The sequence below is a fragment of the Macaca fascicularis genome, chromosome 14, assembly GCF_037993035.2.
Source record: "Macaca fascicularis isolate 582-1 chromosome 14, T2T-MFA8v1.1".
NCBI classification, from domain to species: domain Eukaryota; kingdom Metazoa; phylum Chordata; class Mammalia; order Primates; family Cercopithecidae; genus Macaca; species Macaca fascicularis.
This window is the reverse complement of record NC_088388.1, coordinates 99,996,029-100,023,109: the sequence shown is the minus strand read 5'-3', so window position 1 is coordinate 100,023,109 and position 27,081 is coordinate 99,996,029. Positions and strand designations below refer to the sequence as shown.

At 36.5% G+C, this 27,081-nt stretch overlaps 1 protein-coding gene across 7 annotated transcripts in view; it reads right to left on the bottom strand.

The window, feature by feature from the left end:
* The window catches only part of ARHGAP42 (Rho GTPase activating protein 42), a 311,494-nt gene that overhangs the window by 14,610 nt on the left and 269,803 nt on the right, over positions 1-27,081 (bottom strand). For all 7 annotated transcript variants that reach the window (XM_005579430.5, XM_045371128.3, XM_065528915.2 and 4 more), the window contains 10 exons: positions 20,988-21,050; positions 19,635-19,709; positions 18,871-18,955; positions 18,129-18,187; positions 14,784-14,889; positions 6,297-6,456; positions 4,982-5,126; positions 3,193-3,573; positions 2,658-2,814; positions 589-651 (listed from right to left, as the gene is read on the bottom strand). In XM_005579430.5, the coding sequence (XP_005579487.1) occupies positions 589-651; positions 2,658-2,814; positions 3,193-3,573; positions 4,982-5,126; positions 6,297-6,456; positions 14,784-14,889; positions 18,129-18,187; positions 18,871-18,955; positions 19,635-19,709; positions 20,988-21,050 (1,294 nt within the window). The remainder of the gene's footprint in view (positions 1-588; positions 652-2,657; positions 2,815-3,192; positions 3,574-4,981; positions 5,127-6,296; positions 6,457-14,783; positions 14,890-18,128; positions 18,188-18,870; positions 18,956-19,634; positions 19,710-20,987; positions 21,051-27,081) is intronic.

The window sequence follows — 27,081 nt, the reverse complement described above, 5'->3', positions numbered from 1 at the left end:
CAGGAGAATAAATTTGAAAGCAAGAAGAGTAAAGCGGGAACTTTAGAAGCAAGCACATTAGTAGAAGCAGGATGTAACAACTCATATCCTTTTAATAATGGAATGCAATGTAAAATCTGAGAACCCCTAATGAAATTATGTACTCTAAAAACAAAGTCTCCCTGGGCAATTAACTCTACAACATCTCAGTGGTCCTTAAGAATAACCATATTTTTCAATGGATGTCCATGATGATTCCTCCCGAAAGATATATAACTTTCAAAAATCAAGAACATGCTTTTGAAAAGTGTTCCTAAAATGATTGCCATCAAAGACGTATACAGGATTATAGCAATTTTTATCTTCTAGGAAATGTGTGTGTTTAGAGCCCTTCTTCTGTGAAGATTTCAGCAAATGAGACATCACTATCACAATCTGAGATGAAAATGCTGTTTACAGACATGACTTCCTGTGAAGGGCCAGTGGACTTAAATTTGACCATCTGCATAACGGGAGAGGCGGAGCTGTCACAGAGAGTGTCATGTCAATACAAAGCAACAATGTCACCCCTTTTTTTTTTAGATGCATTTAAGGGTTTTGAGAACTTACCGCCCAGAAGAAACCGGCTTAGGTGAACCCACATTTTCAAAGAGTTGAGCTTTTGCTGCCACTCTGAAAAATGATTTAAAATGCAAGTTTTATGAAGTCAATCACACTCATTCTGCTCAAAGTGAAATTCAGGATTACCAGTTAAACAAGACAAAAAATGGTTGTCAACCATTGCCAAAATTGGAAGGGAATTTTAATTGTTTTAACCTTTAATGTCAATGAGACTTTTAGATCTAAGCTCCAGCTTACAGAGTACCAGACTGTAATAAACCTACAGCTACTTCCTCTGGGGATCTCACTGTCCTCATCCTTTTTATCTCAGAAAACCATGGGAGCAGTAAAAGGAACATTTTCTGTCTATTCTGCTCCCAGCAGCACCTTATTGACTCCTGTGGAGCCACAAGTGAAGATGCAAAGAATCAAATCAACATGACAAAAGCTCTGTTGTTCATTCTTTTAGTTAAGAAAACACTAATTATAACACTATTGATGTATTTTTTTATATGTGAACATATGTCTGTAAAGTGAAAAGGGCAAACTCTGAAAATATAGCCAATAAACAAATCTGTGATTTCCATCTTGTTTCAAATCATGAAGGGTAAGGCAGACAGGATACGTTCTAATTGAACAGGTAAGACTATCGGGTATGACTGAAAAGAATTGAAAGAGTTTCTATATTTCCTGGAAGACTCTCTAAAATTCCTTGATATTCTAAGCTAGATTAAAAAAAAAAATCTATCTTATTTCTTTAATTGACAAACTCTTCTCCCAGAGCCAAGTCATTTGATTATCTCAAAGATCATTTTACATCTAATATAGAACACACACTTTTCTCATTTGAATTTCTACTTTATCCTTACAATCACAAACAGAAGCTCTTCTCTTTCCTCCACAAAGAATGGAGTTTATATTCTCTCATCTTCCCTGATATATTGGCTTAACATTTCTTTCCCTTAATGGGTAGAACTACACACAGTGGGGAGTAGACACATTGACAAATATATTCGCCTATACCACTGTAACTGGATTTCCAACCAAACGAGATAGCGTACATTGAACATGCTCTGCGACCAAAAGGTTCTTGTCAGAGAAAACGATGAACTAATGAATTTATGACATAGTTCCTATAGAAACAGGCTTAGTAAAATGTCTTACTGGACTTTTAATGAATAATTAAAATGTCAGGAAGAATGCCGTCATGTTAAAAATGGAGATGGTGAAACAGAAGGAGCACCGAATTGAAGTCAGAGAACCCTAGGTTGGAAACGGTAGAAAGCATCAGTTCTCATCATCTCTAAAGTGTGGTTTATACTACCCATTTCAAAAGGACACTGCAGACCTTAAAAGAGATAACTCATGTAAAGACATCCAGTAATGGCTCAGACGGCATTAGGAAATTCTCAGCAAATGTCAGGAAAACAAAATGAAAGGGAGAGAAACTTTTTATTTCCAGATTTTGCTTACTTGTTTAGCCAGGTTTCCATTGTTCGTCTTCACCCACTTTCTATTCATGTCTATGTACCCTTCTCCTATCGGCCTTACCACTTCTGCATCATTTCCTTTGATGAGAAGTACCCCCTTTTGCCTTTCGTATTCCTCATTCTCTACTAGCTGGTTTAAATCAGTGAGGACTCAGATATGGGGGTGTAGGATGGAAGGGAGAAAGACACTGCTTTAAAACAGTGAGGAGAGCAGGGACCTGGTTTATAGTCAATGCGTGGCAGTCTCTTCAGCTGAGAGATGAATGTTTAGCTTTTAACAGGAACACTTTTAGTTCCAAAGCTGTAACTACTGTATTATACATCAATTTTCATTTCCTCGAATTAAGTCATAGCTCTGCTTCAAAGGAAAGTGCTTGAAGTGCTGCCCTGTGAGATTCCGTACACATCCAAAGACTTCCATATCACTCATAGAAAAGAATAGAGTCTTACAGAAGTAGACTGTACCCACTCTATAGATAAAGCATTCCCAACATATTCAACTTGTGGAATTCCCAAGAGTTCTTCTGAAACACTCAGCTCCTCTCTGTATCCCTGGGAGACACAGCAAATATACAAACGCTCACTTACACTGAGCCAGGACGCTGATAGCCATTGCTTGAGGCAGTGTCTAGTCTTAATCTCCTGCACATTTTTGGAGGCAGGTCTGGGTTTGGTGAAGCTTTGGGTGTCTCCTTGGAACCTACAGAATTTAAGCTTTGAATAGATCCACTGTAGCTCTTGTTTCCTAAAAAGAAAGCCCAAGAAAACAGGTAAGGTGCTATTAGACAACATAATAGCAGTAACACAGTACATGTGCATAACAAAAGGAAGCATTTTTCTCTGAGCCCAAATGGGAAGGTACAGAATGTTCTTCGAGCACAGCAACCCATCACTCAGGGAGATCAAAATCTACAGTAATTACAAAGACATCACTTCACAGACACGGAAAGATTCAGGAAAAATGTCACAGTGCCTAGGTTGTAAAATCCAAGCACAGGAACAAAGTAGATAAGCATCATTAGTTTCTCCACCATTAACTTTATCCCCGCTTAACCACGCTAAATAATCCAGCAAAAGGGACATTGAGACAATGACATCTTGTACAAGTTCCATTCTGCCTTACCTTCAGCTGCAGAGATGGATCTGAGAGAAGAAGCAGAAGCTCTTTTCAGTCCTGAAAGCCCATAAGGCCCTTTCTTGACTAGGTCTATGGGTGGGGAAACGTCTCCTGGGCTAGTGACCGAAGCAACACTCTGGCAATCTGATTCTGCATCTGTCTTGGTTGCATCTTCTCTAGAACTTGATTCAGGACTAGTTGTCCAGAGACCAAGGCTTTTCTGTCCATTGGAAGATGATGGGGTTGCAATCCAAGGAATCCCTCCAGATTTCTCCCTGGGCTGGCAGGAAGCTGACTTTGTAGTGCTATTTTGTTCAGAGGAATGAGAAGAGAGTGACTCAATGCTCCCCATAGGTGTGCTGTCTGGGCTGCTGCTATAGGAGTCACCTAAGGAGTAGGAGGGAGAGAGAAAAAAGCAACTGTAACTATCTATTGATAACAGCATCACCAAAACCCTTCTATTCTCCAACTTACCATGTGTTCTGTGGCCACCTGACCACATTTAAGTGGTAGGCCCCTACCTAGTATGGAGAACTGTCCTCGGTACTGGAGAAAGACTTTAAAATATGCATTTGAACTTGTTGAACGTATTTTTCAATACTATTTCAGGAAGATTATATATGTACCTATGAACTACCTGCCTTTAGGTAATAACTTTACTTCTCGAACTATAAGTGGGTTGACTTGAATTCAGGCAAAATTTGTTTATGAAACAGAATTCAGAAGAGAAATAAGATTCCTTCATGATATTACAAGGAATCAATGAAAGGGGATATAGTAAAAACATATTTCTGCTTTCTTTTACTTTTCTGATCATAAGTGATTGATTCCAAGTCACGAAGTACTCAGCCTTCTTTCATTCAAAGGCACCACCTCAATTTTCAAAGGCTTTTTTCCTTTCCTGCTAAGAATATAGAAATGTAAGAAACTGGCTATTTTGCTGGTTTTATTTTCTAATGTTCCTAAAAGCAAGTTATAAGAAAAATCAGATAAAGTATAATAATACATTCATTCACATATGTCTAAATTAAAAATTAGTAAACTATTTTTAAAAAATTTTTCTGGGTATTTTAAAATAATTGGTATGCATATTTATGGAGAACATGGGATATTTTGATATAGGTGTGCAATGTAAAATAAGCACATCACGGTAATGGAGCATCCACCTCCTCAGGCATTTATCCTTTGAGTTACAAATAATCCAATTACATTCTTTTAGTTATTTTAAAATATATACTTATTATTGACTATTTTCTATTAAATATTGACTGTGGGCAAAAAATTGGAGTGGGGAGTATAAAATAAAATCAGAACGGCCACAGTTTAATGCGTGCCATGGTCTCAAGGTGCCACCCACATCACTGAGGGCTTGGCTCAGAATTGTAAGTTAATGATAATGTGTGTTGTTGCTTTTTATCTTTTCTCTTTCAGACACTGATACCCAAGAGATAATGCTTTGAGAACATAATGTGAAAGGAAGGAAGAAAATGACAGCTTCAGTCAGACTTTATCTTCCTTTCTTCTTTACCACTTTGACAATAGGACAAAACCTGCTACAAAGTAGCACCCAATGTACTTAATCACAGTACATTTTTTCCTTTTGTATCAATAATGAATTTGCTTACCCAAGCAACTGTACAACTATTGACAGAGAATATACAAATGATAAAAGAGGTGGTGTTGGGGAAAGAACATCAGTGTGAACATCTTCTATTTCTACCTAATTACCAATACAGTGAAGTACAGCTGAACTAAAGAATGAAGAAAGCATCTCCCTAAGGCCGGGTGCACTTACTATCAGGTTCAGCCAGGCATGGAGTATACCTCCCTCTGGGCTTCCTAGACCCTGTAGAGAGGCAGATTGCTCGTGTCCTTCGGGATCCAGATCGAGACTGAGGCTGAGGAAGAGGAATGCTTGGGTCTGGAGCAGTATGAAAAATCTACATATAAGAAAAACAGACCATGGTCAATAAAAGGGTGATATTGCCACTGTCATCATAAAATAAGCTTTGAACTATACACTACTTAATCAGCTGCAAAAAATAAGTATGCTAGAGCAATTGTAACTTTTCCATTTATCTGGAGTATTCTTTCTTTCACTGGGTTTTCTTTTTCATTCTCTCCCATTTCCCAAAAGTAAAATTTAGAAGATCTTTCAATAACTTTAAGAAACCTTCCAAATATGAACAAGACATATTGATGGTTTTTATTGTAATATTCTCTTTCCACCTTCATACTCTGAAAAAACATAACCTGAGAGGAACTGAGGCTCATTCTGTATCATTTCTTCCACTGAATGGCTCCTTGCTTCTCAGGAGAAGATGCTACCGTGCTGTTGGCTCTGAGCTGTCAAGGAGTGTGGCAAGCTGCAGGTAAAGGTATGAGCAGAGCTACAGGACACAGCCATGTGCTCTTGCGTTGTGAGAGAGCTTGTGCCCTTAGACACTAAGGGCGTGCTTCTGTGGGTGCTGGGAAGGGACCCAGGGGAGGAGAGGGCCTTAGTCATTCCCTCACAAGGACCAGATCAGAGATAAAAGGATTCCAAATTGTTAGACCTTAATTGACTCAATTTGCTTAATATTCTAACTAATTCAGCTTTCAAAATTTCCCATTTTCATAGTTATTCTAAGATCTCACTTTTTTCAAGAAATCCTTAGGGACTAGATATAGAGAAGACTTCAAGACTGTTCCCTATATTTTTTTCTTTTGTTTAGTTAGAACATTACCTCTACATAATTAAGAGTTTGATTTCAAAGGGATACAAAGAGAAGCTTAAAATAGGCCCAACCACAAAGTGATTTCAAAGTGTTCTCTGCATAGGAGTAATAAACTTACCATACAATGTAAAGAAGAAAACCTTCTGAAGTCAATTATGTAGAAGGAAAGAAAACCATCTAACTGAAGGATTTTGGGAAGCACTTAAAAACTCAACAACAAGGAAAGAAAATTGAAGTCCCCATTAAGAAGTAATTTATACAAAACTTATGAGCTTTTTACATTTTATAGGAATAAATGATTGTCCTGTAAAGTTCATAGATGATACAAGTGCAAAATTCCTTTATAAAAGCAAGATATAAAACTTGACACTTCCACTTGAAAACGCAGCCTACCTTTTCATAGTGCTCTATCAGAATTTCCACCACAATATTCTGAAATTTAATATTCATCATAGCAGCCACAGTTTCTTCCTGTGCTCTCATTAGAGTCGGGCCAAATATGACACCAAGATTTGAGACAGTCATGAGATTTTGTTGGCTGTGTAGTGATACTCTGCAAATAACGAGCAACAAAAATATCTTAAGTTACATGTTTCAAAATTATGAAATAGTCTCTTCTATCAAATTTGTGGTGCAAAAAATGTAAACTATGCCATTATAGGCAAATTGTCCTACTTTTAGCCATTTCCAATTGGCATTTGGAGTATGGCCTAAAAAGATGTAAACAGATAACATTAACTCAAATAAAACATAATTACAGACAAAACAAATTAAAGAAAAAAAAAACCCTAATTTCCTAAATCAAGTACAATTACCCTAGAAAGATGATCAGCTGCTTGTTATTTTCAACACTACTATACTTCTTTTGGAACAAACAGTTAAGAGTAGACTGGTGGCAATTATATTCAGAGTCACCAAACATTATTGAGAACCTATTGCCAGGAATTTTCATACATATTATTATATTTAATCTTCCCAGTAAGTCAGACATTCCTATTGTACAAATTTTTAAAATCCCAGAAGCTCCTAAAGAAACATGTATTTTGAGGTCACAACAAATTCAGGACAGAGGTGCTGTTTCAATTCAGGTCCCCTGACTGCAAGTCAATGGGTTCCTTGAGCTCCTGGGATAGATCACTGACCAATACATGTTTCTTTTCTTTCTCCTTCATCTGTTTCATCCATCCATCCATCCATCCATCCATCCATCCATCCATCCATCCGTCCGTCCATCCATCCATCCAAAACTTCCCTGAGTGCCTCCCTAGTGTTGGGTGCTGTGCTAGGCAAACAGTGAGACAAGGAGATGCGGTAGCATCATTGCTTGCTTGACAATAAAATAAAAAACCTCTGATATCACTGACCTGAGCAAAGTAATCCTAGCAACTATCAAGAATGACTTTGACTAGTTCACTAATTTATTCTGGAAATTAGATACATTCTTTAGAGGATACCTCATTCGTTTGACTTGTCTTTTAGTTTAACTACTCATTTTTCTATCTTACTCCAAGTCAGGTTATTAGTATAACACAAGATTATGTTTATGTCAGACTGACCATGCGTCACAAACTGCATTCTACAACCAAAAGTAAGATTTTGTGGGAAATCTAGGATTTTAGACTATCCATGCAACTCCTGTCACAGAATAGGAAGAGAAGGCTGCCACGCTGACTGACGTTTTCCTTATGCCATAGAGAGCACGAGCTAAGAAAGCATTTAGTTCAAGTAAGAAGAGTTTCATTCCAAGTTTCCTTTTAATATAATCAAATATTATACATTAATTGCTTAATATGTATTAGAAAATCTACTCAGGAAAGTAGTATGTAAATGCAGTAAGCCTATCTAGATTCAGAGCTTGGATCCATCTCTTGGAAGTTGGGTAAGCTCATTTATGTTATTTAATATCTCCAGGTTTCAGTTTCCTTATCTGTAAATTATATATATAACAACCCATGTTGGGTTGTTGTGAGAATTAAATGAAATAATAAATTAAATCATATATGATCTCAAGATAATATTATCCCCTGAAATTAAATTAGCTTTAGGCACTCTTGCTAAAATGTCATAGTTCCCATAATGTAAATAAAGTGGAATATAGTTAATATTAAGCTCATTAGGAATAAACTTATGAATCTGAAAAACTTGATTTTGCGGTGGGTTCATGACTACATTGCACAGAAGATGGATTATGTTGACGATTGATTTTCTTTTCATTGAATTTTCTTTCTGCTGGGCTACTCAACTGTTACAGACTCCCACTACTCACCATTTCAGCAGGTTCTACAACTTATTCCCTCAACTCATGTAGGGAGCTGATACCCAACTGCTATCTCCTGGAACATATCCCTTTCTTTTATTAAAAGAGGAAATGTATATCAGGATCTGTCAACTTGTATTGTTTCAAATCTAGGATTTTACACATAAAGAAACCAACATCATATGCTTAAGAGTTCTGCTTATGGAAATGGTAGAACATAAGGAGCCCCCATGGACCCAATACACAGAGAAAAAATCATAATGGATAAAAATTATTATTTAAAACCATACCCAAAAACACTTAAAGTCTCTAGAAAAAAACTTAAAGAATAAAGAAATATTTGTTCAAGCAAATCTAATTTTCAATAAGAAAAGCCAAGAGTCTGTGGCTTTTGAGGTACAACTGGCTCCCTCTTTCTTCCACCCCCAGCTCAATATGACTGAAACTCCACTCTGGGCAAATGTGGCCAAGAAGACAGGGCTCCCTCTTTTCTCAGCCCCAAGTCAAGGGATATAGTATCTCAAGGGTTTGGCAGGCTGTGAGCATGTCTCAGGCCCTCTACCTGTGGGTTGCAGAGGCTGAATTCCCAGTGAATGCAACTGAAAAGGCACTCACTGGGAATTCAGCCTCTGTAACCCAGAGAATTCTTTGCCTCCAACTAGCCACACACATAGGGTGGATAGCTTTACCTGAGGTGCAGCAGGCCAAGAATATTGGTGCCAAAATCTCCCTCATTTCAGGACTACCTCCCTCAGCCAGTGCTGAGAGCAATGGGTCAAAGATTTTACCAGAGGGAGTGGAGTCCATATGAACAGAAAACTCTGACTCTCTCGCTAGATCATAAGAAATAGCTAGGAAAAGAGACAGAAAGAGCCCTCTTAGCATCATAACAAATCTCAAAGACTTTTTTTTTTAAGTGACCTGGCAAGGAGCTGGAATTTAACTGGATATGCTCTAGAGTATTGTCAAAAACAACAGAGCAATCTACTAGCAGTTAGTGAAAACTAACAAGCTGGATGTGATACCAAATGAAGCAGACAGCTTTACAGACCTGCTAAGGCAACAAACAGAACTCTCCTGAAACTACTGTTATACCTGGGTGACTGTGGTCATGTCCAAGACTGCATTCTCTGAAGAGATAATAGAAGAAGCTTCACACTGAGGAGGAAATAGACTTCACTAAAATAGTTGACTAAAGATACTAAATTAGCCTGGGCACGGTGACTCAAACCTGTAATCCCAGCACTTTGGGAGGCCAAGGTGGGTGGATCACCTGAGGGTCAGGAGTTCGAGACCAGCCTGACCAACATGGTGAAACTTCATCTCTACTAAAAAATACAAAATTAATCGGGTGTGGTGGTGAGTGCCTGTAATCCCAGCTACCTGGGAGGCTGAGGCAGGAGAATCACTTGAACCTGGGAGGCAGAGGTTGCAGTGAGCAAAGATTGTGCCACTGCACTCCAGCCTGGGTGGCAGAGTGAAACTTTGTCTCAAAAAAAAAAAAAAAAAAAAAAAAGAAAAAAGATACTAAATAAATAAGCAAACAACAATAAAAGCAAGAGAGGATCAGTATTAGTATCAGTATTAGTTGCTACAAAACAGTAGCTAAAATGCCGTGTCTTCAACCAAAAATTATGACAATGCAAAGAAACAGGAAAGTGTGACTGGTATACCAGGAAAAAAGTAGATAATAAAAACTGCCTGTGAGCAGACCCAAATGTCAGATTTAAACAGAAAAAGACTTCAAAGAAATCATAAATATATCCAAAGTCCTCAAGAAAACCATGTCTAAAGATGAAGTATGGAGGTGTGGTAGCAATGTTTCATCAAATAGAGAATGTCAATAATGAGAGAGAAGTTATTTTAAAAATAAGAACCAAATGAAAACTGAAGTTGAAAAGTACAACAGCTGAAATGAAAAGTTCATTACTGGGGTTCAACACTAAATTAGAACTGACAGAAGAGTGAATCAGTAAACTTGAAGTATCAATAGAGATTATGCAATCTGAGGAATGGAGAGAAAGAAAAAAAATGAAGAAAAATAGATCATCAGAAAAAAATCTGTGACATTAAGCACACTCATAAATGCATGATGGAAGTACCAGTAGCAGATGAAAGAGAGAAGTAGAAAAAAATATTCAAAGATATAGTGGCTGAAAATTTTCCAAATTTGATTAAAAACATTAATCTATATATCCAAGAAGCTCAACAAACTCCAAGTAGAATAACTGCAAAGATATCCACAGCAAGACACATCACAGTAAAAGTGCACAAGCCAAAGACAAAAAGAAAATTCTGAAAGCATTAAGAGAAAAAGTCTTACTGGGGTCTACAAAGAACCCCAATAAGCTTATTTCTCAATAGAAGCAATAATGGTTAGAAGGCAGAGGGATGGCATATTCAAAATGCTTAAAGAAAAAAAAGTCTGCCAACTAAGAATCTTCTATCCAGCAAAATTAACCTGCAAAAAGGAGGGTGAAATAAAGACATTTTCAGGATACAAAAATTGAGAACTTATTGCTAGCAGATCTACATCACAAAAAATACTAAAGGACATTCTTCAGGCTGAAAGCAAGTGACCTTAGACTGTAATTCAAATGCACATGTAAAAACAAACAAACAAACAAAAAAACAAAAAACAAAAAACCCAATGTAGGTAATTAGGTAATTAAAAGAGTATAAATACATATTTCTTCTCCTTCCTTTTCTTGATTTTAAAATGCAATTTTAATAATATGTATGTATTAATAATTATATTGTTGGGCCTATAGCATTTAAAAATGTAGTATATTTGACAGTAACAGCACAAATGAAAAGCATAAAGCAAAGCTGTAGTGGAGTAAGAAAGTAATACTAGACGGTAATTCAAATTTATAGGAACAAATGAAAAGGTTAAAAAATGGTAAATAAGAAGGTTAATAAATGTATCAAACTCTATAAATGTACTTGCTCCTCTTTCTTCCCTCAACTTCATCTCTAAGAGGCATAAAATTACATAAATAAGGATAACAATGGATTGTTGGGATATAACATATATAGATATAACATGTTTATTAATGATAGCACAAAAAGGAGAAAGAGGAAATATAACTATGTAAAAATAATGTTTCTATAGCTCACATGAATTAAGTACATTCTGATAATCTTATATGATTATCTTATATGATAAGCCCTAGAAAATCTATTAGGATAAGAAAGCAGTAAAATTAAAACTGAATAGCAAAGACAACATGAAACATATAGAAAACAAAAAGAAAAATGGTAGATATAGGTCCAACCACATCAAGAATAACATTAAATGTGAATGGATTAAACAAGACAATCAAAAGTCAGAGATTATCAAACTGAATTAAAAAACAATAAGATCCAACTATATGCTTTCTACAGTAGATATACATTAGACTCAGAAATACAAAAGGTTGAAAGTAAAAGGACGGAAGATGTATCATGCAAACAGTAACCAAATGAAAGCCAGAAGAACCATACCAATATCATACAAAATGGATTTTAAAACAAAAAAATGCTATTAGAGATAAAGATAAAATATAATGATAAAAGGATCAATCTGGCCAGGTGTGGTGGCTCATGCCTGTAATCCCAGCACTTTGGGACACTGAGGCAGGTGGATCACGAGGTCAAGAGATAGAGACCATCCTGGCCAACATGGTGAAACCCCGTCTCTACTAAAAATACAAAAATTAACTAAAATTAGCTGGGCGTGGTGTCACGTGTCTCTAGTCCCAGCTACTCAGGAGGCTGAGGCAGGAGAATCACTTGAACCCAGGAGATGGAGGGTGCAGTAAGCCGAGATCGTGCCACTGCACTCCAGCCTGGTGACAGAGCGAGACTCTGTCTCAAAAAAAAAAGGGTCAATCTAACAGGAATATATAACAATTATAAACATATATATAGAGTTAATAACAAAGTACTCAAATACATGAAGCAAAGTCATGCGCTCCTGAGTGGGCTTTCCAAACAGTGAATCAAGAATTTTGTTTAGTTTTACATTTGCACTGAGTAAGGATTATTGGTCACCTGAATATTATTGAATTAAAAACATCAACTGGCAAATGTAATACCACTAGCAAATATCCATGTGTAAAATGAAAAGATTTTCATTTAGGAGAAATCAACTTTCACTTCTTACTTTACATTCAAAAGAAATTCCATAATAATTTTCTAAAATGTTATGCTCCTAATGAATACATAAGTCCACCCACATTTTTTTTCTGTAATTTAATAACACTTTTAAATATTTAAAATTAGTTGAGAATCAAAGAAAACACCACAGATAGCAAACAAAAGGACTCTTAGGAAGAAATCAATGATTTATACTGTTTCTCAGACTTACTTAATGGAAATCTGGAATCAGTCCTTTAGTCTTTAGAATTCCAATCTAGGTTGATTATCCTAATTTTTTTTCAGCCATGAAAGGTTGCCAGGGATCAAGAGTGTTATTAGCTGTTTGCTGTTTTTATAAGTAAATTTGTGGTGATCTGAATGCACATTCCACAGCTGCTTTTTGGTGAGCAAGGTTTGACCTTTTGAAAGTTCAAGAAAGAAGCCAGGAATGGTGGGGAAGGATGAGCAAAGTAATTTAAGCATTCTTTAGTGGCCAGATACTCTCTTGTGCTAGTGCCTGTGCCAAAGCCACACAGAGTCATATTAAGGGTATGGCTTGTGTTAATCTATTATTCTGGATAATTAAGCAAACATATTTTGTGTGACACACATGTGGATTTTCAAAGGACATTTTCAAAGCTTTTGCTAGAAAATTAGTTTGAAGACCAACAAGAAAATGTCTAATAAATTGTATAAATTTCATGAAGAGCTCACACAACTCAAAACTAATACTGACCAACATAGCAAGTCCTGTGTTCATTAGCTAAAAGGAGTGCTGCTATGAGTCAATAGTTAATGATGAACTTTAAGTGATGATGATCCTAGTAGATTTCCTTTTTATTTTAAATAGTGGTGGTGGTAATGGGTATGTGGGGGAAGATTTACATTATCTAAAAGCCTGCAAGTTGAGATGAGATTTATGAATATGTTTATGTAGCACTACAGAATGAGCATCTGTTATCCAAAATGCTTGAGAACAGAAGTGTTTGGATTTCAGATATTTTTCAGATTTTAAAATATCTGCATTATATTTACCAGTTGAGCATCCCAAATCCAAAAACTTCCAATGAGCATTATAATTGAGCAACATCTTGGCACTCAAAAAGTTGCAGAATTTGGAGCATTTTGAATTTTTGATTTTCAGACTTGGGATACTCAAGTTGTATTTCAAATGTATATGGCTCAAATGAGCATAAATTGGGTTACTACTTATTATGAAGAATGAAGGATTAATCATTTTATTGTAAATCATGGTACTCATTAAAATGGGAAATATGATACTCATTAAATATTCTCATTGAAATATTTCCCATTTTAATGTGTACCATGATTTACAATAAAATGATTAATCCTTCATTCTACTAAATAATGCTACAGGAAATTCTTAAGTAAGTTTAAAACTGGATTTAGACATTTGTTTCCAGCAGCATGGCAAATTCACTTTGGGCTTAAATATGTGTTTGTCTCTCTCTCTGTATCTTTCAATTTATAGAGAGATAGATAGTAGATAGATACAATATTTATAATGATTAATTTTGCATGTCAACTTGGCTAGGCTATGATACCAAGATATTTGGTTGAAGATTATCCTAGATATTTCTGTTAAGGTATTTTGTTCAGATGACATCATCATTTAAATGAGTAGTCTTTAAGTAGAGTAGATTACCCTCCATAATATGGGTGGGGCTCATCCAATCAGTTGAAGGTCTTAAAAGGAAAAACAACAACAACAACAACAACAACAAAAAACTGAGTTCCCAGAGTAACAAGGAATTCTGTCTCAAGATTGCCTTTGGATTCAAGCTTCAATATCAACTCTTCCCTGCCAGCCTGCACTGCAGATTTCAGACTTATTAGCCTCAATAATCAAGTGAACCAATTCCTTAAAATCAACCAATCAATCTCTATCTCTTTACATATATATATCAAATATATGTACACACACACACACACAGACACTATTGCTTTTGTTTCTGCAGATAGCTCTGGCTAATATAGTATTTATATACAAAGAGAGATTTTAAATATATCAATAAACTAGCAGCAAAGTTAGAAAAATCTACAGAGATCAAGTGAAATAATGAATACATGGAGGGAATCTCACAGTTAAGTGTTAGTTTTACCTAGGGGAACCTGTTGACTTTAGTAGTATAGAGCACTGGTCTTCAAACTCATTGCTTATAATGCACCAAAAAGAATTGGGAGGAAGAAAACGATATACTCCTTCATTTTTAAGTTGACACATCTACTTGTTTCATCATTAGTTTAACAATTGCAAAGGATATAATTATTTGCATAATTATATGCAAATAAACATATACAGGTACACACACTCATATAGAAATATCTTAAAAACAAACCACCATACTATTTTTTAAGCAAATTCAATGGACTCTAATTATAATACCAATATTATAACATCATCACATACTTTAAAAAGACATGAACAAACTTAACGGATGAACAATAAGTTAAATGAACAATGTAAGTTAGAGAATTACTTGACCAGATGCTTTATTAAGATGTCCAGCATCTCTCTGTTTTTCTCCGGCAATTTGTGCACCAATGCATGTACAGCCTCCACCCTGTAGTTCTGGTCATCAGATTCTGTTACATAAAAAAGGTTGCAAATGTTCAAGTTTTAATTGCAATTCAATTGCATTTAATTGCATTCAATTGAATTTCATTCACTGTAAATATAAGTAATCTAATCACAATTACCACCTCTACCCCTCATGCCTCACAGGCACTGCTTCATGTAGCATCATCATTATCATTCCCTATGACTAGAATAAGTTGAGTAACTCACTCATGGTCATGAAGTTAGGAAGTAGAGAAGCCAAAGAAGCCCAGTTCTACAGATTCCACACAGATGCTCTTAGCCACTGAACTGAATACTTTGATACAGCCAATACTCATCACCTGCTTGGGTTTTACTACCTAAAGACACAATCAAACCTTTAGATATGTGAATGACCACAGCAACTGCTATAGATTTCCTAATGTGCCAGTCACTAGAGTACGTATTAGTCTATTTATATGGTTTGGCTGTGTCCTCACCCAAATCTCATCTTAATTGTAGTTCCCATAATCCCTACGTGTTGTGGGAGGGACCCAGTGGGAGGTGAGGTAATGGAATCATGGGGGTGGTTACCCTATGCTGTTCTCATGATAGTGAGTGAGTTCTCATGAGATCTGACAGTTTTATAAGGGGCTTTTCTCCCTTTCCTCAGCACTTCTCTGTCCTGCCACCATGTGAGGAGGCACCTTCTGCCATGATTGTAAGTTTCCTGAGTTGCTCCCAGCCATGTGGCACTGTGAGTCAATTAAACCTCTTTTTCTTATAAATTACTGAGTCTTGGATGTTTCTTCATAGTAGTGTAGTAATACACCCATAGAAAGCTCCTAGAGATTCAACCCAGTGTGACCAGATGAAGCCCCGCATTCCTCTCATTTTACAAATATAAAGACAATACAGAAGAACTGTTCTGAAATGTTAGCATTATTACATAAACATAAGCCCCATAGATTTTCAGCCCATAATGACAATGGTAAACGTAAAATATAAGAATCATCTATGGCAAGCGTAGTCTGCCAAGTGAAAGCTAAGATGTTGGCATGTCTGCTAGAGAAATGTCTAACATTGCAGAACAAGAAAACCTCATTTAACATTCTCTTACTGTGGCAAATAAATTCTGGAATGATTCCCCACTGTACCAAATTCTTTCTCCAGAAAGTATCTTGACTCACAGGATTCACATTATGGGACTACCATTTCACCTGGGAGCAGCTATTTAGACATGGGGTGAAGAGAGAGCCTGGCTCAGGCTAAACATGAGGTCTAACCTAGCAACTGGAATGGAGACTTCAAAAATCTGATCTTACTGCTGGCTATGTGAAAAGGCAGACAATGTAAAATCAGGACTGAAGTGACTAAATGTACTCCAAGAAAATCTGTCTGGGAAGGAAAGTGAGAATGACAGAAATACAGTAGAGAACAAAGATGAGAGATCCTCAGGAAAGAGTGAGTAGAGAAATGTCAAATCCCAAGTTGGCAGTTCCCGGTTGCAGGCTCATGGAAACCCTGACCTCTGTTCTGCCAAGGAATACACTGAAATATCTCTTAGGATCTGAATAACTTCCCCTTTATACTGAGCTGGACTTCTGCTGCGTGAAACCAAATAACCTAATTTTCTTAACTTAGCATCTAGTAAATATGGCTATCTTAGGTCCAGACAAAAGATGAGTTCATATATATAAGGATATATTTTAAATATCATGGTCATGAATATTATTATTACAATATAATCATCATTTGCTACAGAAGCAAATGGAGAAAAAACTTCTGACTAAAAGCTTGTACTGAAACAATAAGCTCATTGAGCCATTTTAGCCAAGTAGCTCAAATTTCCTTTGTTATAAAGCAAAATTTCTGTAAGAAAGGGTTCTGGGTTAAGAGTAAAAAAAAAAAAAAAAAAAAAACTGGCTTGCAGCCCTGATTTTGCCATGAATTTATTAGTGTCATTGTGCATATTATTTGCCCACTTTGGGTCCTGATTTCCTAGTTCATAGAATGAGAGGTCAGATTATATATTTTCTCTGGTCCTGTATGTCCTACAAAGATTTCTATGAAGAGGAGGTAGAGTGGAGAGCTTCAAGAGAAAACTAAATAGTGTAGATTTATAGGAGATCATGTGGTTAGTCATAAAAGCTGGACTGAAAACCGAGGTCATTCAATTTTATCTGACACTTTTATCAGCACACATTTCCTGTGACATTACAATGTGTGCAAATAAACTAACGCAACTAATTTCTTTCTTGGATTGTGAAAAATAATCTGGTTGTAGTCACACCTCATACATCTTAACAATGAAATGCCAGCTCTTAATTGTTACAAGTTGTTGTGATGGGCTCAGATGGTACCCGGTACTTCAGTCTCAATGGTTTACAAATACATGTTACTAACTTCTCAGATAGCATATGTCAGCTCTTCCTGCTAATATTTTAAATTGATCTATCTATTCATATCACATGATGGCAATCACAGATCTAAACAAATGACATAAATGTGATCATTGCAAATAAAATATGAGGGAGAGGGGATTGATGGAAGCGCCTGCTGTCTGCCAAAAATATTTGACTCATCTCCAGACTGACGAATATAGCACATGATCATGTGCAGGGACATAATTGTCTGTACATATTCAGAGTCCTGCTTAGTTGATCTTATAAGAAACTGATACTTGTCATTCAAATAAGATGAAATGAGAATAATAATTCCTCATGGTTCTTTCTAATCACCAGACTGTTACCCAGTGAGGTCTTACTAAGTGTCAACATATTTCAGTTAATTCTGCAATTTCTTATTGGCTTCTAAACCACATTATAAATTACTAAATATCAGATTAACAACTTTTTTTGTTTGTTTTTTTAATTTGAGATGGAGTTTCACTCTTGTTGCCTGGGCTGGAGTGCAATGGCGCAATCTCGGCTCACCGCAACCTCCGCCTCCTGGGTTCAAGCGATCCTCCTGCCTCAGCCTCCCGAGTAGCTGGGATTACAGGCATGCACCACCACGCCCAGCTAATTTTGTATTTTCAGTACAGACAGGGTTTCTCCATGTTCATCAGGTTGGTCTCGAACTCCCAACCTCAGGTGATCCGCCCATCTCGGCCTCCCAAAGTGCTGGAATTACAGGTGTGAGCCACCATGCCCAGCCCAGATTAACAACTTTTTAAGCAGTACTTGAAAAAAATCTTCACTAGCTGATACTAGTAATATATGCCTAAGTATGGCAGCATAAAACTACATCAATTATAAAGTGTATGTGATTCAAGTATACTTACTAACAGCAATGATAAAATCTTTGTGCAACTTGTAAGTCATCAGTGGTTCTGCAAGGCACCTACAACAGAGAAGTAAAGCACATGTTAGAATAGTAGTATCTTTTATTCTCCCCTAAACTTTAAGTGTTTCTTTAAGAATTAGGTGACTGTCATTCATCAATTAAAAATAAAATAATATATAAATAAGTAAATAAAAGAACCGGGTGATTTGGCAGTTTGATAAAGTTCCAGTAGTGGGGCCACAGAGACACCTAAAATGCAGACCTCGAAGACACCAATGTACTTCTTTTCATGACTGTATTAACAACTTAGTACTTAGTATTTCTTTCCATGACTGTATTAAGAGGGGAGACTGGGAGACAATTTTTTCAGTGTCAGAATTACCTTACCAGAGGAACAAATATGGGAACAATAGTTAAAAAACAAAACAACACAACTTTCCATTCCAATTTGTTATTTTAAAAAGTACATAGAAATCCTATATACAAACTTTATATGAAACAACAAACACTAATTCAGTACTCAATATTATATTGTCTTTTAAATTATTATTGGAAAAATCAAGTACAAGTTCCAGAACACTAAATGTAAATCTTACCATGTCATGCTATTTCACCTTTTGTGAGGGAACTGAGCTACCGAGTGAAGCTTCTGGACACAGGCTCCATGAGGTCACACGGTTACTACCCAAGGGGTGAGTCAGAGACTGCATCCAGAGTACTAGGAGTTAAACCCTCCTCACCTGAGGTAGTTTTTCAGCCCACTCGTTATCGTCTTATTGTCCCACAGTTCAATATCAATATCAATATCGGGAGGGGATTTAGGAGCTGGAAATAATAAAACAAGATGTTTAAATTGTGTAGTTCAAAATATTCCTTATGCAATTATGAAAAATGGGCACAAACATAAGTAGGTCAAAAGAGAGAGGTCTTCATTTCTTAGAATGCAAAGAGTTAACGTTAGGACTGTTTGTGTGAACTGATAAAAAGCTGACACTAAAACTCAAAGATGTATCCTATGAAATAAGTCTCCCAAATGAAATTACTGCTAATTGCTAACAGGACAGAGCAGTTACCATGTGCCCAGCATGCTTCCAAGTGCTTTACAGAGATTAACATACCCAATCCTCACAACTCTTAAGAGGCAGGTACCATTATTATCCCTATTTTTATAAACGAGGAGGCTGAGACACAAAGACATTAAGTAAATTACTCAAGGTCACAAAACCTGTAAGTTGCTGAGCTAGGATTCCAAATGACATCCATGCATCTTACTGTATCTCTAGCTTACCAAAGAACACTTGGGAGAAAAAAATACAGTATTATAAAAATGCCCCCTCAAATTCTCATTGTTCATCTATTATAAATAAACATTAAAAACTGAATATAAATATGAACTTTAAATATTATTTGAAAATATTCAAAGTCGCACTAGTCAAAGAAGCCTATACTTTAGATTACCTATAAGAACACAAAACTTATGTAAGTTGCTTCATCCAAAACTTACAAAATATGGTATTCATGAGTTTCTGAACCTTGGAGTTCACTCCTCCTATTCGGTAGAGTCCTAAAATGGTGATACCTAATAGGAAGGAAAATCACAAGAAAATGGCTTGAGATACAGCTTGGCAAGTACAGAATGTGAAAAACTCAGACATGTGCCTAACAAAATTTGAAAGCTACTTATCCAATTTCACAGTATAACTTTAGCAAAGCTATCCTGGAAACACCCATCAGACTTCTATTTCTCAGAGCAGACACTGCACAGTGATTTGAAAGTCTTTGAAGATCTTCAAAGTAGCAAAGTGTAGCTGCCTATTCACCAGTATTTGAATATAAAAAAGCAATGGAGATGAGAAGGGATGATCGGTATTACTCATGTTCTATTTCTTCAGAGTCATGGAGTCCTCCTGCATGTTGAAAAGTCCTATGGCATTTATATCTTCAGTTTAGAGATGAGGAAACAGATTCAGAGAATTCAAGGAAACTACTTCTCAAAACGTTGAAGTGGCAGCACTTAAAATTTAAATATAAGTTTATGGAACTCCAAAGCCCAATATGAATGTTGCTTTAGCCAAATTTTCCTGGAAGTCAGTCCAACATTTAACTGGAGTGGACTTCAAGACAGAGGTCATGATTAGAGTAAAGAAAGGTGCCAAAGCTCTGGCAGTGACAAATCAGCAAAAGAAAGTATATAAGGAAGGAAGGGAGCAAAGACAAGCTCCTTAGGAATCTTACCTCCTCAATGATTGGGGAAAAAAAAAAAATCAAAGAGGCCGGGCACGGTGGCTCAAGCCTGTAATCCCAGCACTTTGGGAGGCCGAGACGGGCGGATCACGAGGTCAGGAGATCAAGACCATCCTGGCTAACACAGTGAAACCCCGTCTCTACTAAAAAATACAAAAAACTAGCTGGGCGAGGTGGCGGGCGCCTGTAGTCTCAGCTACTAGGGAGGCTGAGGCAGGAGAACGGTGTAAACCCGGGAGGTGGAGCTTGCAGTGAGCTGAGATCCGGCCACTGCACTCCAGCCTGGGCGACAGAGCAAGACTCCGTCTCAAAAAAAAAAAAAAAAATCAAAGGGGTGCTTGCAGTAATAAATAAGGCACAGTTTATCAATAAGAAGTACAGTGAGGCTATATTAGAAAAAAATCTAAAAAAGAAGTATGCCTAAAGCATGATTTTTAGTAAACTAAAGCTCAAGGTATAACTATTTGTATACTGATACATACATCTATATCACTCTTAAAATTAATCCATGTTAATGACCAAATACATCTTCATTGACTCATCTACTCTGAGAGTTTTCTATGTAAGAATGAGACATATGACAGGAATGCTATACTCATCAGGCAACACTGACCTCTTGTTTCTACAGCTTGAATGCATTTTCTCACAAAGTTGAACCCTGCTTCGTTCAAATACACTGAAAATAAGAGAGAAATGGCATTAGGTGTTTATGCTGAACTCACATCCCCACTTCAGTTGGCTCTGTTCATTGGCCCTTTATGACTCAACAGCAGAGAGGTTTTCACTGAGTTTTTCAAATATTTTGGTTAGAGGCCGACTTTTTATTTTGGGGTAGAAGTAGAGGAGGGAACTTCACCCTCACAGTTATTGTATCCACCTGCCAAGATCCTTCACAGAAAGTGTATTACAACGATCTTATCCACTTTTCCTAAAAAATAGCATTACTCCTTTACTATGTGTTATTTTTTTTCAAATGATAGGAGCAAATGCAATAAGAATAAACCCTTATTATGTATTGAAACTTGTAATATAAAGCCTTTTACATATCCTTTCCCATGATTCTCAAACTATTATCAGGTAGAGAAAAGGCTCTGCAGTCTCAAGATGATTCCCTGGGTTGCTGAAAATCTCCACTGTTCTCAGTTTTAAGCTCTAGAGTCAGGCTTCTAACTCGGGTCTGATTCTAAGCTCCATGCTCTATTTTTCATTTTGCTACTGTATTTAAAATAATTCAAAACATGCATTGTCAGTCACTAAACATCCCCAAAAGGTCCTAGGATTCTGAAATTGCAATTTTTGTTTTTTTGGCTAGATTTTCTTTGGATCAATTCTAATTTTTTAAAGGGTTTTGGGGCCAGATCAAATGAGATTCCTTGTATAAAGAGAAAGCATTTATTTTAAAAATACCAACTAACACCCAAAGAGAAAACTGAAAAACTTTTGAACTATGATACAAATTTTCATCACATGTGGTAGAGACACGATTTTTAAAATATTCTCAAATCATAAATGAGAATTCAAACCAATAAAAATTTAAAACTAACTTCCATTTAAAGACAGTAGATTAAACATTCTTGTAACTCAAAATAGACCCCCAGACAAAAAATATATATCAAAAAAATAATGATAAAAATCAAGAAAGGGTAACAGCAACAAACTAAAAACTGAAAAAAATTCTAGGCACAGCAAGCCAATGGAGCTGAACTGATTGACAGAAAGGCCTGAATAACCTGTGCCTAACAATGGAACTAGAGGTACTACCACGAAGGGGTATTTATTGTGTGTTGTTAGGTGAAATTGACAGGACAATAAGGCATATTTTCTCAAAATCTAAAAATCTGAGGGTATATATGACTGTTTCTATTTTCCTAAGAAAAAACTCCACAAATATATATGCAAACTATTGGTAAGGAGAAAGAGGGCAGCAGTTAGAAACTGTCGTTTTTAATTCACTAGGTATTTTGGGATTATTTGATATTTAAAAAAAAATACATATATATGTGTGTGTGTGTTTAGCACTCTAAAAAACAACTTCAAAACTCTAGAAATAAAAATGTCAAAACTAAAATATGTATTGCCATCAATGGGAAGTAGCTCATTTATTTCTTTGTCCCCACTGTCCTAGGTCAAGAGAACAGAACTCAGTGAATACTTTCAGTGAACTCAACACACAAAAATGAATGGCCATGGCATCTCATTAGAGTACAGCTGATGACCTACCTACATAAGAGTGAAGCTTTTCTTGGACACCAAAGAGAGACTGCTTGCTTCCAATAACCCCAAAATGCCCAGCATAACACTAAGTATTCAGATATTTTAAAATACTTCTTGAATATAGGAAACAGGTAAGATGGAAAAGCAAGGAATAATTTAATTTTCAGTTTTAAGGACAACAACAAAAACTGAGACAAAAAATGTAACCCTAGGTAAAAACAAGACACTAGCACTTTTCCATCAATTAAAACTGCAAGTTCCTGACATTTAAAATGTTTGGTACTAGAGGTCACATTCTTCCGCTGTTCAATAAAAAGATGTATTAAGAGAAAAAGACAATCATTTTTTAAAAATTTCAACAGAACTTCCTTTCAACAAAAATATAATGAAGATAGTTGTGACATATAAAACAGAATTTCTCTCTTAAGCATTTTGAGAAAAATAAGTAATAACCAGGCTGTACCCCAAAGTATACTGGGATATTTGGCAGCAATATTCCAATCTTTTCTAATAAACTGATATCAAAAGCTTATCATGTAGAATAAAATCTTACTGAGAGTCAGTCTAACTGCAGGGTTATTCTACGGATGCTTCTGTTCTGACATATTCCATGGATCCTGTACTTAGCTCCCGTCATGTGAGTAAATACAACACTATCAATCAATTCAGAGATGTGGAAGAATATACTGTGTTGGCAAAAGTAACCATGAATTTTTGTTTCCTTTGCCCATCCTTTGCTTTGACTGAAAGAGTAGTTTCATGGTGCAGAGATAGTGTCCAACTTTGTTTAAAGCCAGGAAAACCTAAGGCCAGTTCTCAGCTCTAGTATCACTGCTGTATGTCTGAGGTGGTGGACATGTACCTATTATTTTATAAACTCAAGTTCCTTCATTTATAAAATGAGCGAAGTAACAATACCTAAGTTAAACAGTTGTAGTAAGATGAAGACAAATGGAATGAAACACTGAAGAGTGCCTAACAATGGAACAAGAGGAATTCAATGCTAGGTTTTTTTTCCTATCTGCTCCTGTCTACACGTCACTGCTATATGAAGGAAAACATAAGAAGAAATTATAAAAGAAGCCAGTCATTAGTTTTAACTAGATGAAAGGGGCAGTAGTTACTCTTTCACTTGTTAGCTCTGTTACTAGGCATGGTTTTGATCTCTCTGTGCCTCAGTTTCCTCTCCTACAAAATAAAGGTAATAGTTTCTTCCTCATAGTACTGTTTAAAGATGAAGTAAGTTAACATTTGCAAAGCTCCTAGAATAGCATATGCTTAGAATATAGTAAGTGCTTTAGAGTATTGGCTCTTATCATTATCATTACTGACTAGAGAAGAATGCAAATCTCTACATATGTAAACTTCGTGAATAAGGCATTCTTCCCACATGGCTAAAATTACTAGGGCTTGAGGGACAGTCAGACACAAAGTTGATTTTCAAAAAGGCATATATCACTTTGTCACTTATTTAATAAGTTGGATATTAAGAAATGTCCCCATGTGATCATTATACTTCAATAAATACAATGAAAAAACATATCCTCTCACTAGAGTTAAACAGACTATAGCAAACTGAAATTACTGTTTACCCATATCTGTTGTCCCTCCCTGCAAGAAGATTATATTTCTCAGCATCCTTGAAGCCAGGCTTGGTCATGCGATACTCACTAACAATGAAATATGAACATAAGTGACACGTGTCTTTACCCAGTAGCCACTAAGAGCCAGTATGTGGCTTGTAATTTTCTTTTTCCCTTGTCACAGGATCAGCAATGATACAAAGGGAGGCTTCTCTACCAACTCAAGTTCCAGAGTGAAAACAACGTTGAGAGCCACCGCTGACCTATATGGACATGTACTATAAAGAAGAAATGAACCTTTATTGTCATCAGCCTCTGAGACTTGAGGATCGTCTATTACCAAGCATAACCTGGCCAGTTCTGATTTAATTGTATATAGCTTAATTCACTGTGGCAAAACTCACTGAAATAAAGGCAACCCTACATAATGAACTTTTTCCCTCCCTTATCTAGAATATATCCCTTTTGACTACTGACTTGTCAATTCACATAACAAAGGCAGCAAAGTGCAGCAGTGGCAGGGCCTGTTGATGGGTGCTTTGCAAATAACCATCAACTATAGACAGTGCCTTCACTTCAGTACCCAGCGATTTCTGCTGAGGTCTGAGAAGAGGACAAGATGGCTCAAATAGTTTGTCTTCCAAGGACTGTGGATGAGGTAGTCACAGGGATTGTCATTTCTGAGGGAAGTCAGGGGCAAACACATTCTGTAATGGAAAATGAGCAATTTTCCAAAGCCACGAAGGGGTTACTATACTTAATGCATCAGTGCTCATGAGATTTCAACTAAAACGGGTCCTCTTAACCTCCAAAAAACAACCAAAAAACAAAAAATCACAAACACCTGAGAACTCTACAGTGTTCAAATGTCGATGGAAAGGGTTATTACTAAATCAAATTGCACCATTGAAAAGGCTGATAATTAATGATAATTCTCCTTCAGTAGAGGACAAGGTACTCCTGTGGCAACAGCACAGAGAGGAGGATAAGTATCCTACACAGGAGAAATATGGATTTGCTGGTTTGGGTTCAATGCTTGGCCCACAGCAGGCAGCCAATACATGCTTATTGACTAATGGCTTGCTAGTTACTGGTTTGTACCAGGATTGCTTAAGTACCTTCTCCGATGGGTTCTATAAGGGTTAGAGTTTATCAGCTTACATGAGCTATATTTGTGAACACTTTCCCAGTTCCAGGCCCCACGCCAGCCCTGTATCTACTCCATTTTAGAGAGAATGAGAGGGATACCCAGAATACAACCACTATCAAATTCTATAATATGAGAATTAGAATTCTATAACATTAATGATACTTGGCCTTCATGGGTGAGGGTAGAAGCAGAAGACCGACTAACTTAGTCAACTTAATATATTCAATCAAATGTTCAGTCTAAACCTTATTTCTTTCCCCTATGTAAACTGTTCAGGGATAAAGCTTTTATTGAAACCTACAAAAAGTTTCCATAAGGCAGTTTAGCAGCACAAAAGCTATTAATCTCAACAGAATTCAAACAGCCATGAGGAAAGGAAAAAGAATAGTCTTCCACTGAGCTAACAAAGCAAAAGTCCTTGTACCTTCAATTTACTAGCAATTCAAAACCTAGTATGTCCTTACAGATGTAATCTACTTGACCTTACAGTACATTCTCAGGGTTGACAAAACAAAGCAACACTTGGCTTTACTTTTCAGTTTACTTTGCTGATCTCCTGTTTCAAATTAAAAGGTCCCTTATCACAGATAAATAATATCATGCTATGTGTTAACTGAAATAAATAAAAAATAAATGACTACATTTATCAATGTTCATGACACCTGCTGGACCTTTTCTTTTCTCCTTAAGGATGGGCAGTTAACTCTCCACAGCCCTGGCCCGAATTGTTCTTTCATTCTGCTCTGCCTATGAAGAGCACTTGAGCTACAACAATTCTCCTGGGTCTCTGTGACAAAAAGAAAACTGTCAATGATCAAAGATTGGGGGATTATATGGTAAAGAAGAAGAATGATAACCTAGCCACATCTGAGAACTTCCAGAACTCTCTAAACCACAGAATGAAGCCCAAGAACATTTATAACAGATGGTAATTGCATAGAATGATAAGGAGCAAAAAAAGCTCATTGCTGTGGGGAATAGATACACAGGTACACTTGAGGAAAGTCACTGAAACATACAAGCAGAAGTTTAGAACTGTTGGGAAATGTCAAGATTATCTTCTGTTCCAATCCCTGCAATTTTGTATATAAGGGCTGAATGTTAGGTGACTTTGTGATTACACATGTAAATCCTGACTTTTATTAGTGGAAACATCAATGGAAAAGAACTTCCTTTTTCTTATTCACAGTACCTGGAGTGGAGTAGGTGCACAAAGGAATATTGTTGAACTGACTGTATGAGAGAATGAGACCTAAGTGCCTTTTCTTTCACAATGCTCACTTTCTCCAGACCCAGGGTTGAAGGACCAGCTCAGAAGCCATCACACAAAACTCATATTTGAATGGGGACAAGGCTCAGGGCATCAATAGAAAATGTCAGAGAAAGAAAGCCTAGAAGAAATGTTAACTGCTTTTGCCTCTGTTAATGACTGGTCCCAAGATGGAGGTCTTGGGGCAGGAAAGGTATGTCATAAAATGTAATTTGTTCCTTTGAAAGATGTATTCAAATGGCAGAACTATGGAAAACATAAGGATGAGCTACTTTTCACAAAATGTCCCCCGTGGCATGGCTTGAGGACTAGTTTAGTGCTAATCTTAATTGAAATGCATGTCATTGAGGACTAGTTTAGTGCTAATCTTAATTGAATGGCACTTGTTTAATATCGATGACAGATATTACTACTAAAAAAATAAATTCATTCCCAAAGTCTTACAATTTCACTATATTGCAGTGTATTTTACAACCAGAAAAGTATTTGT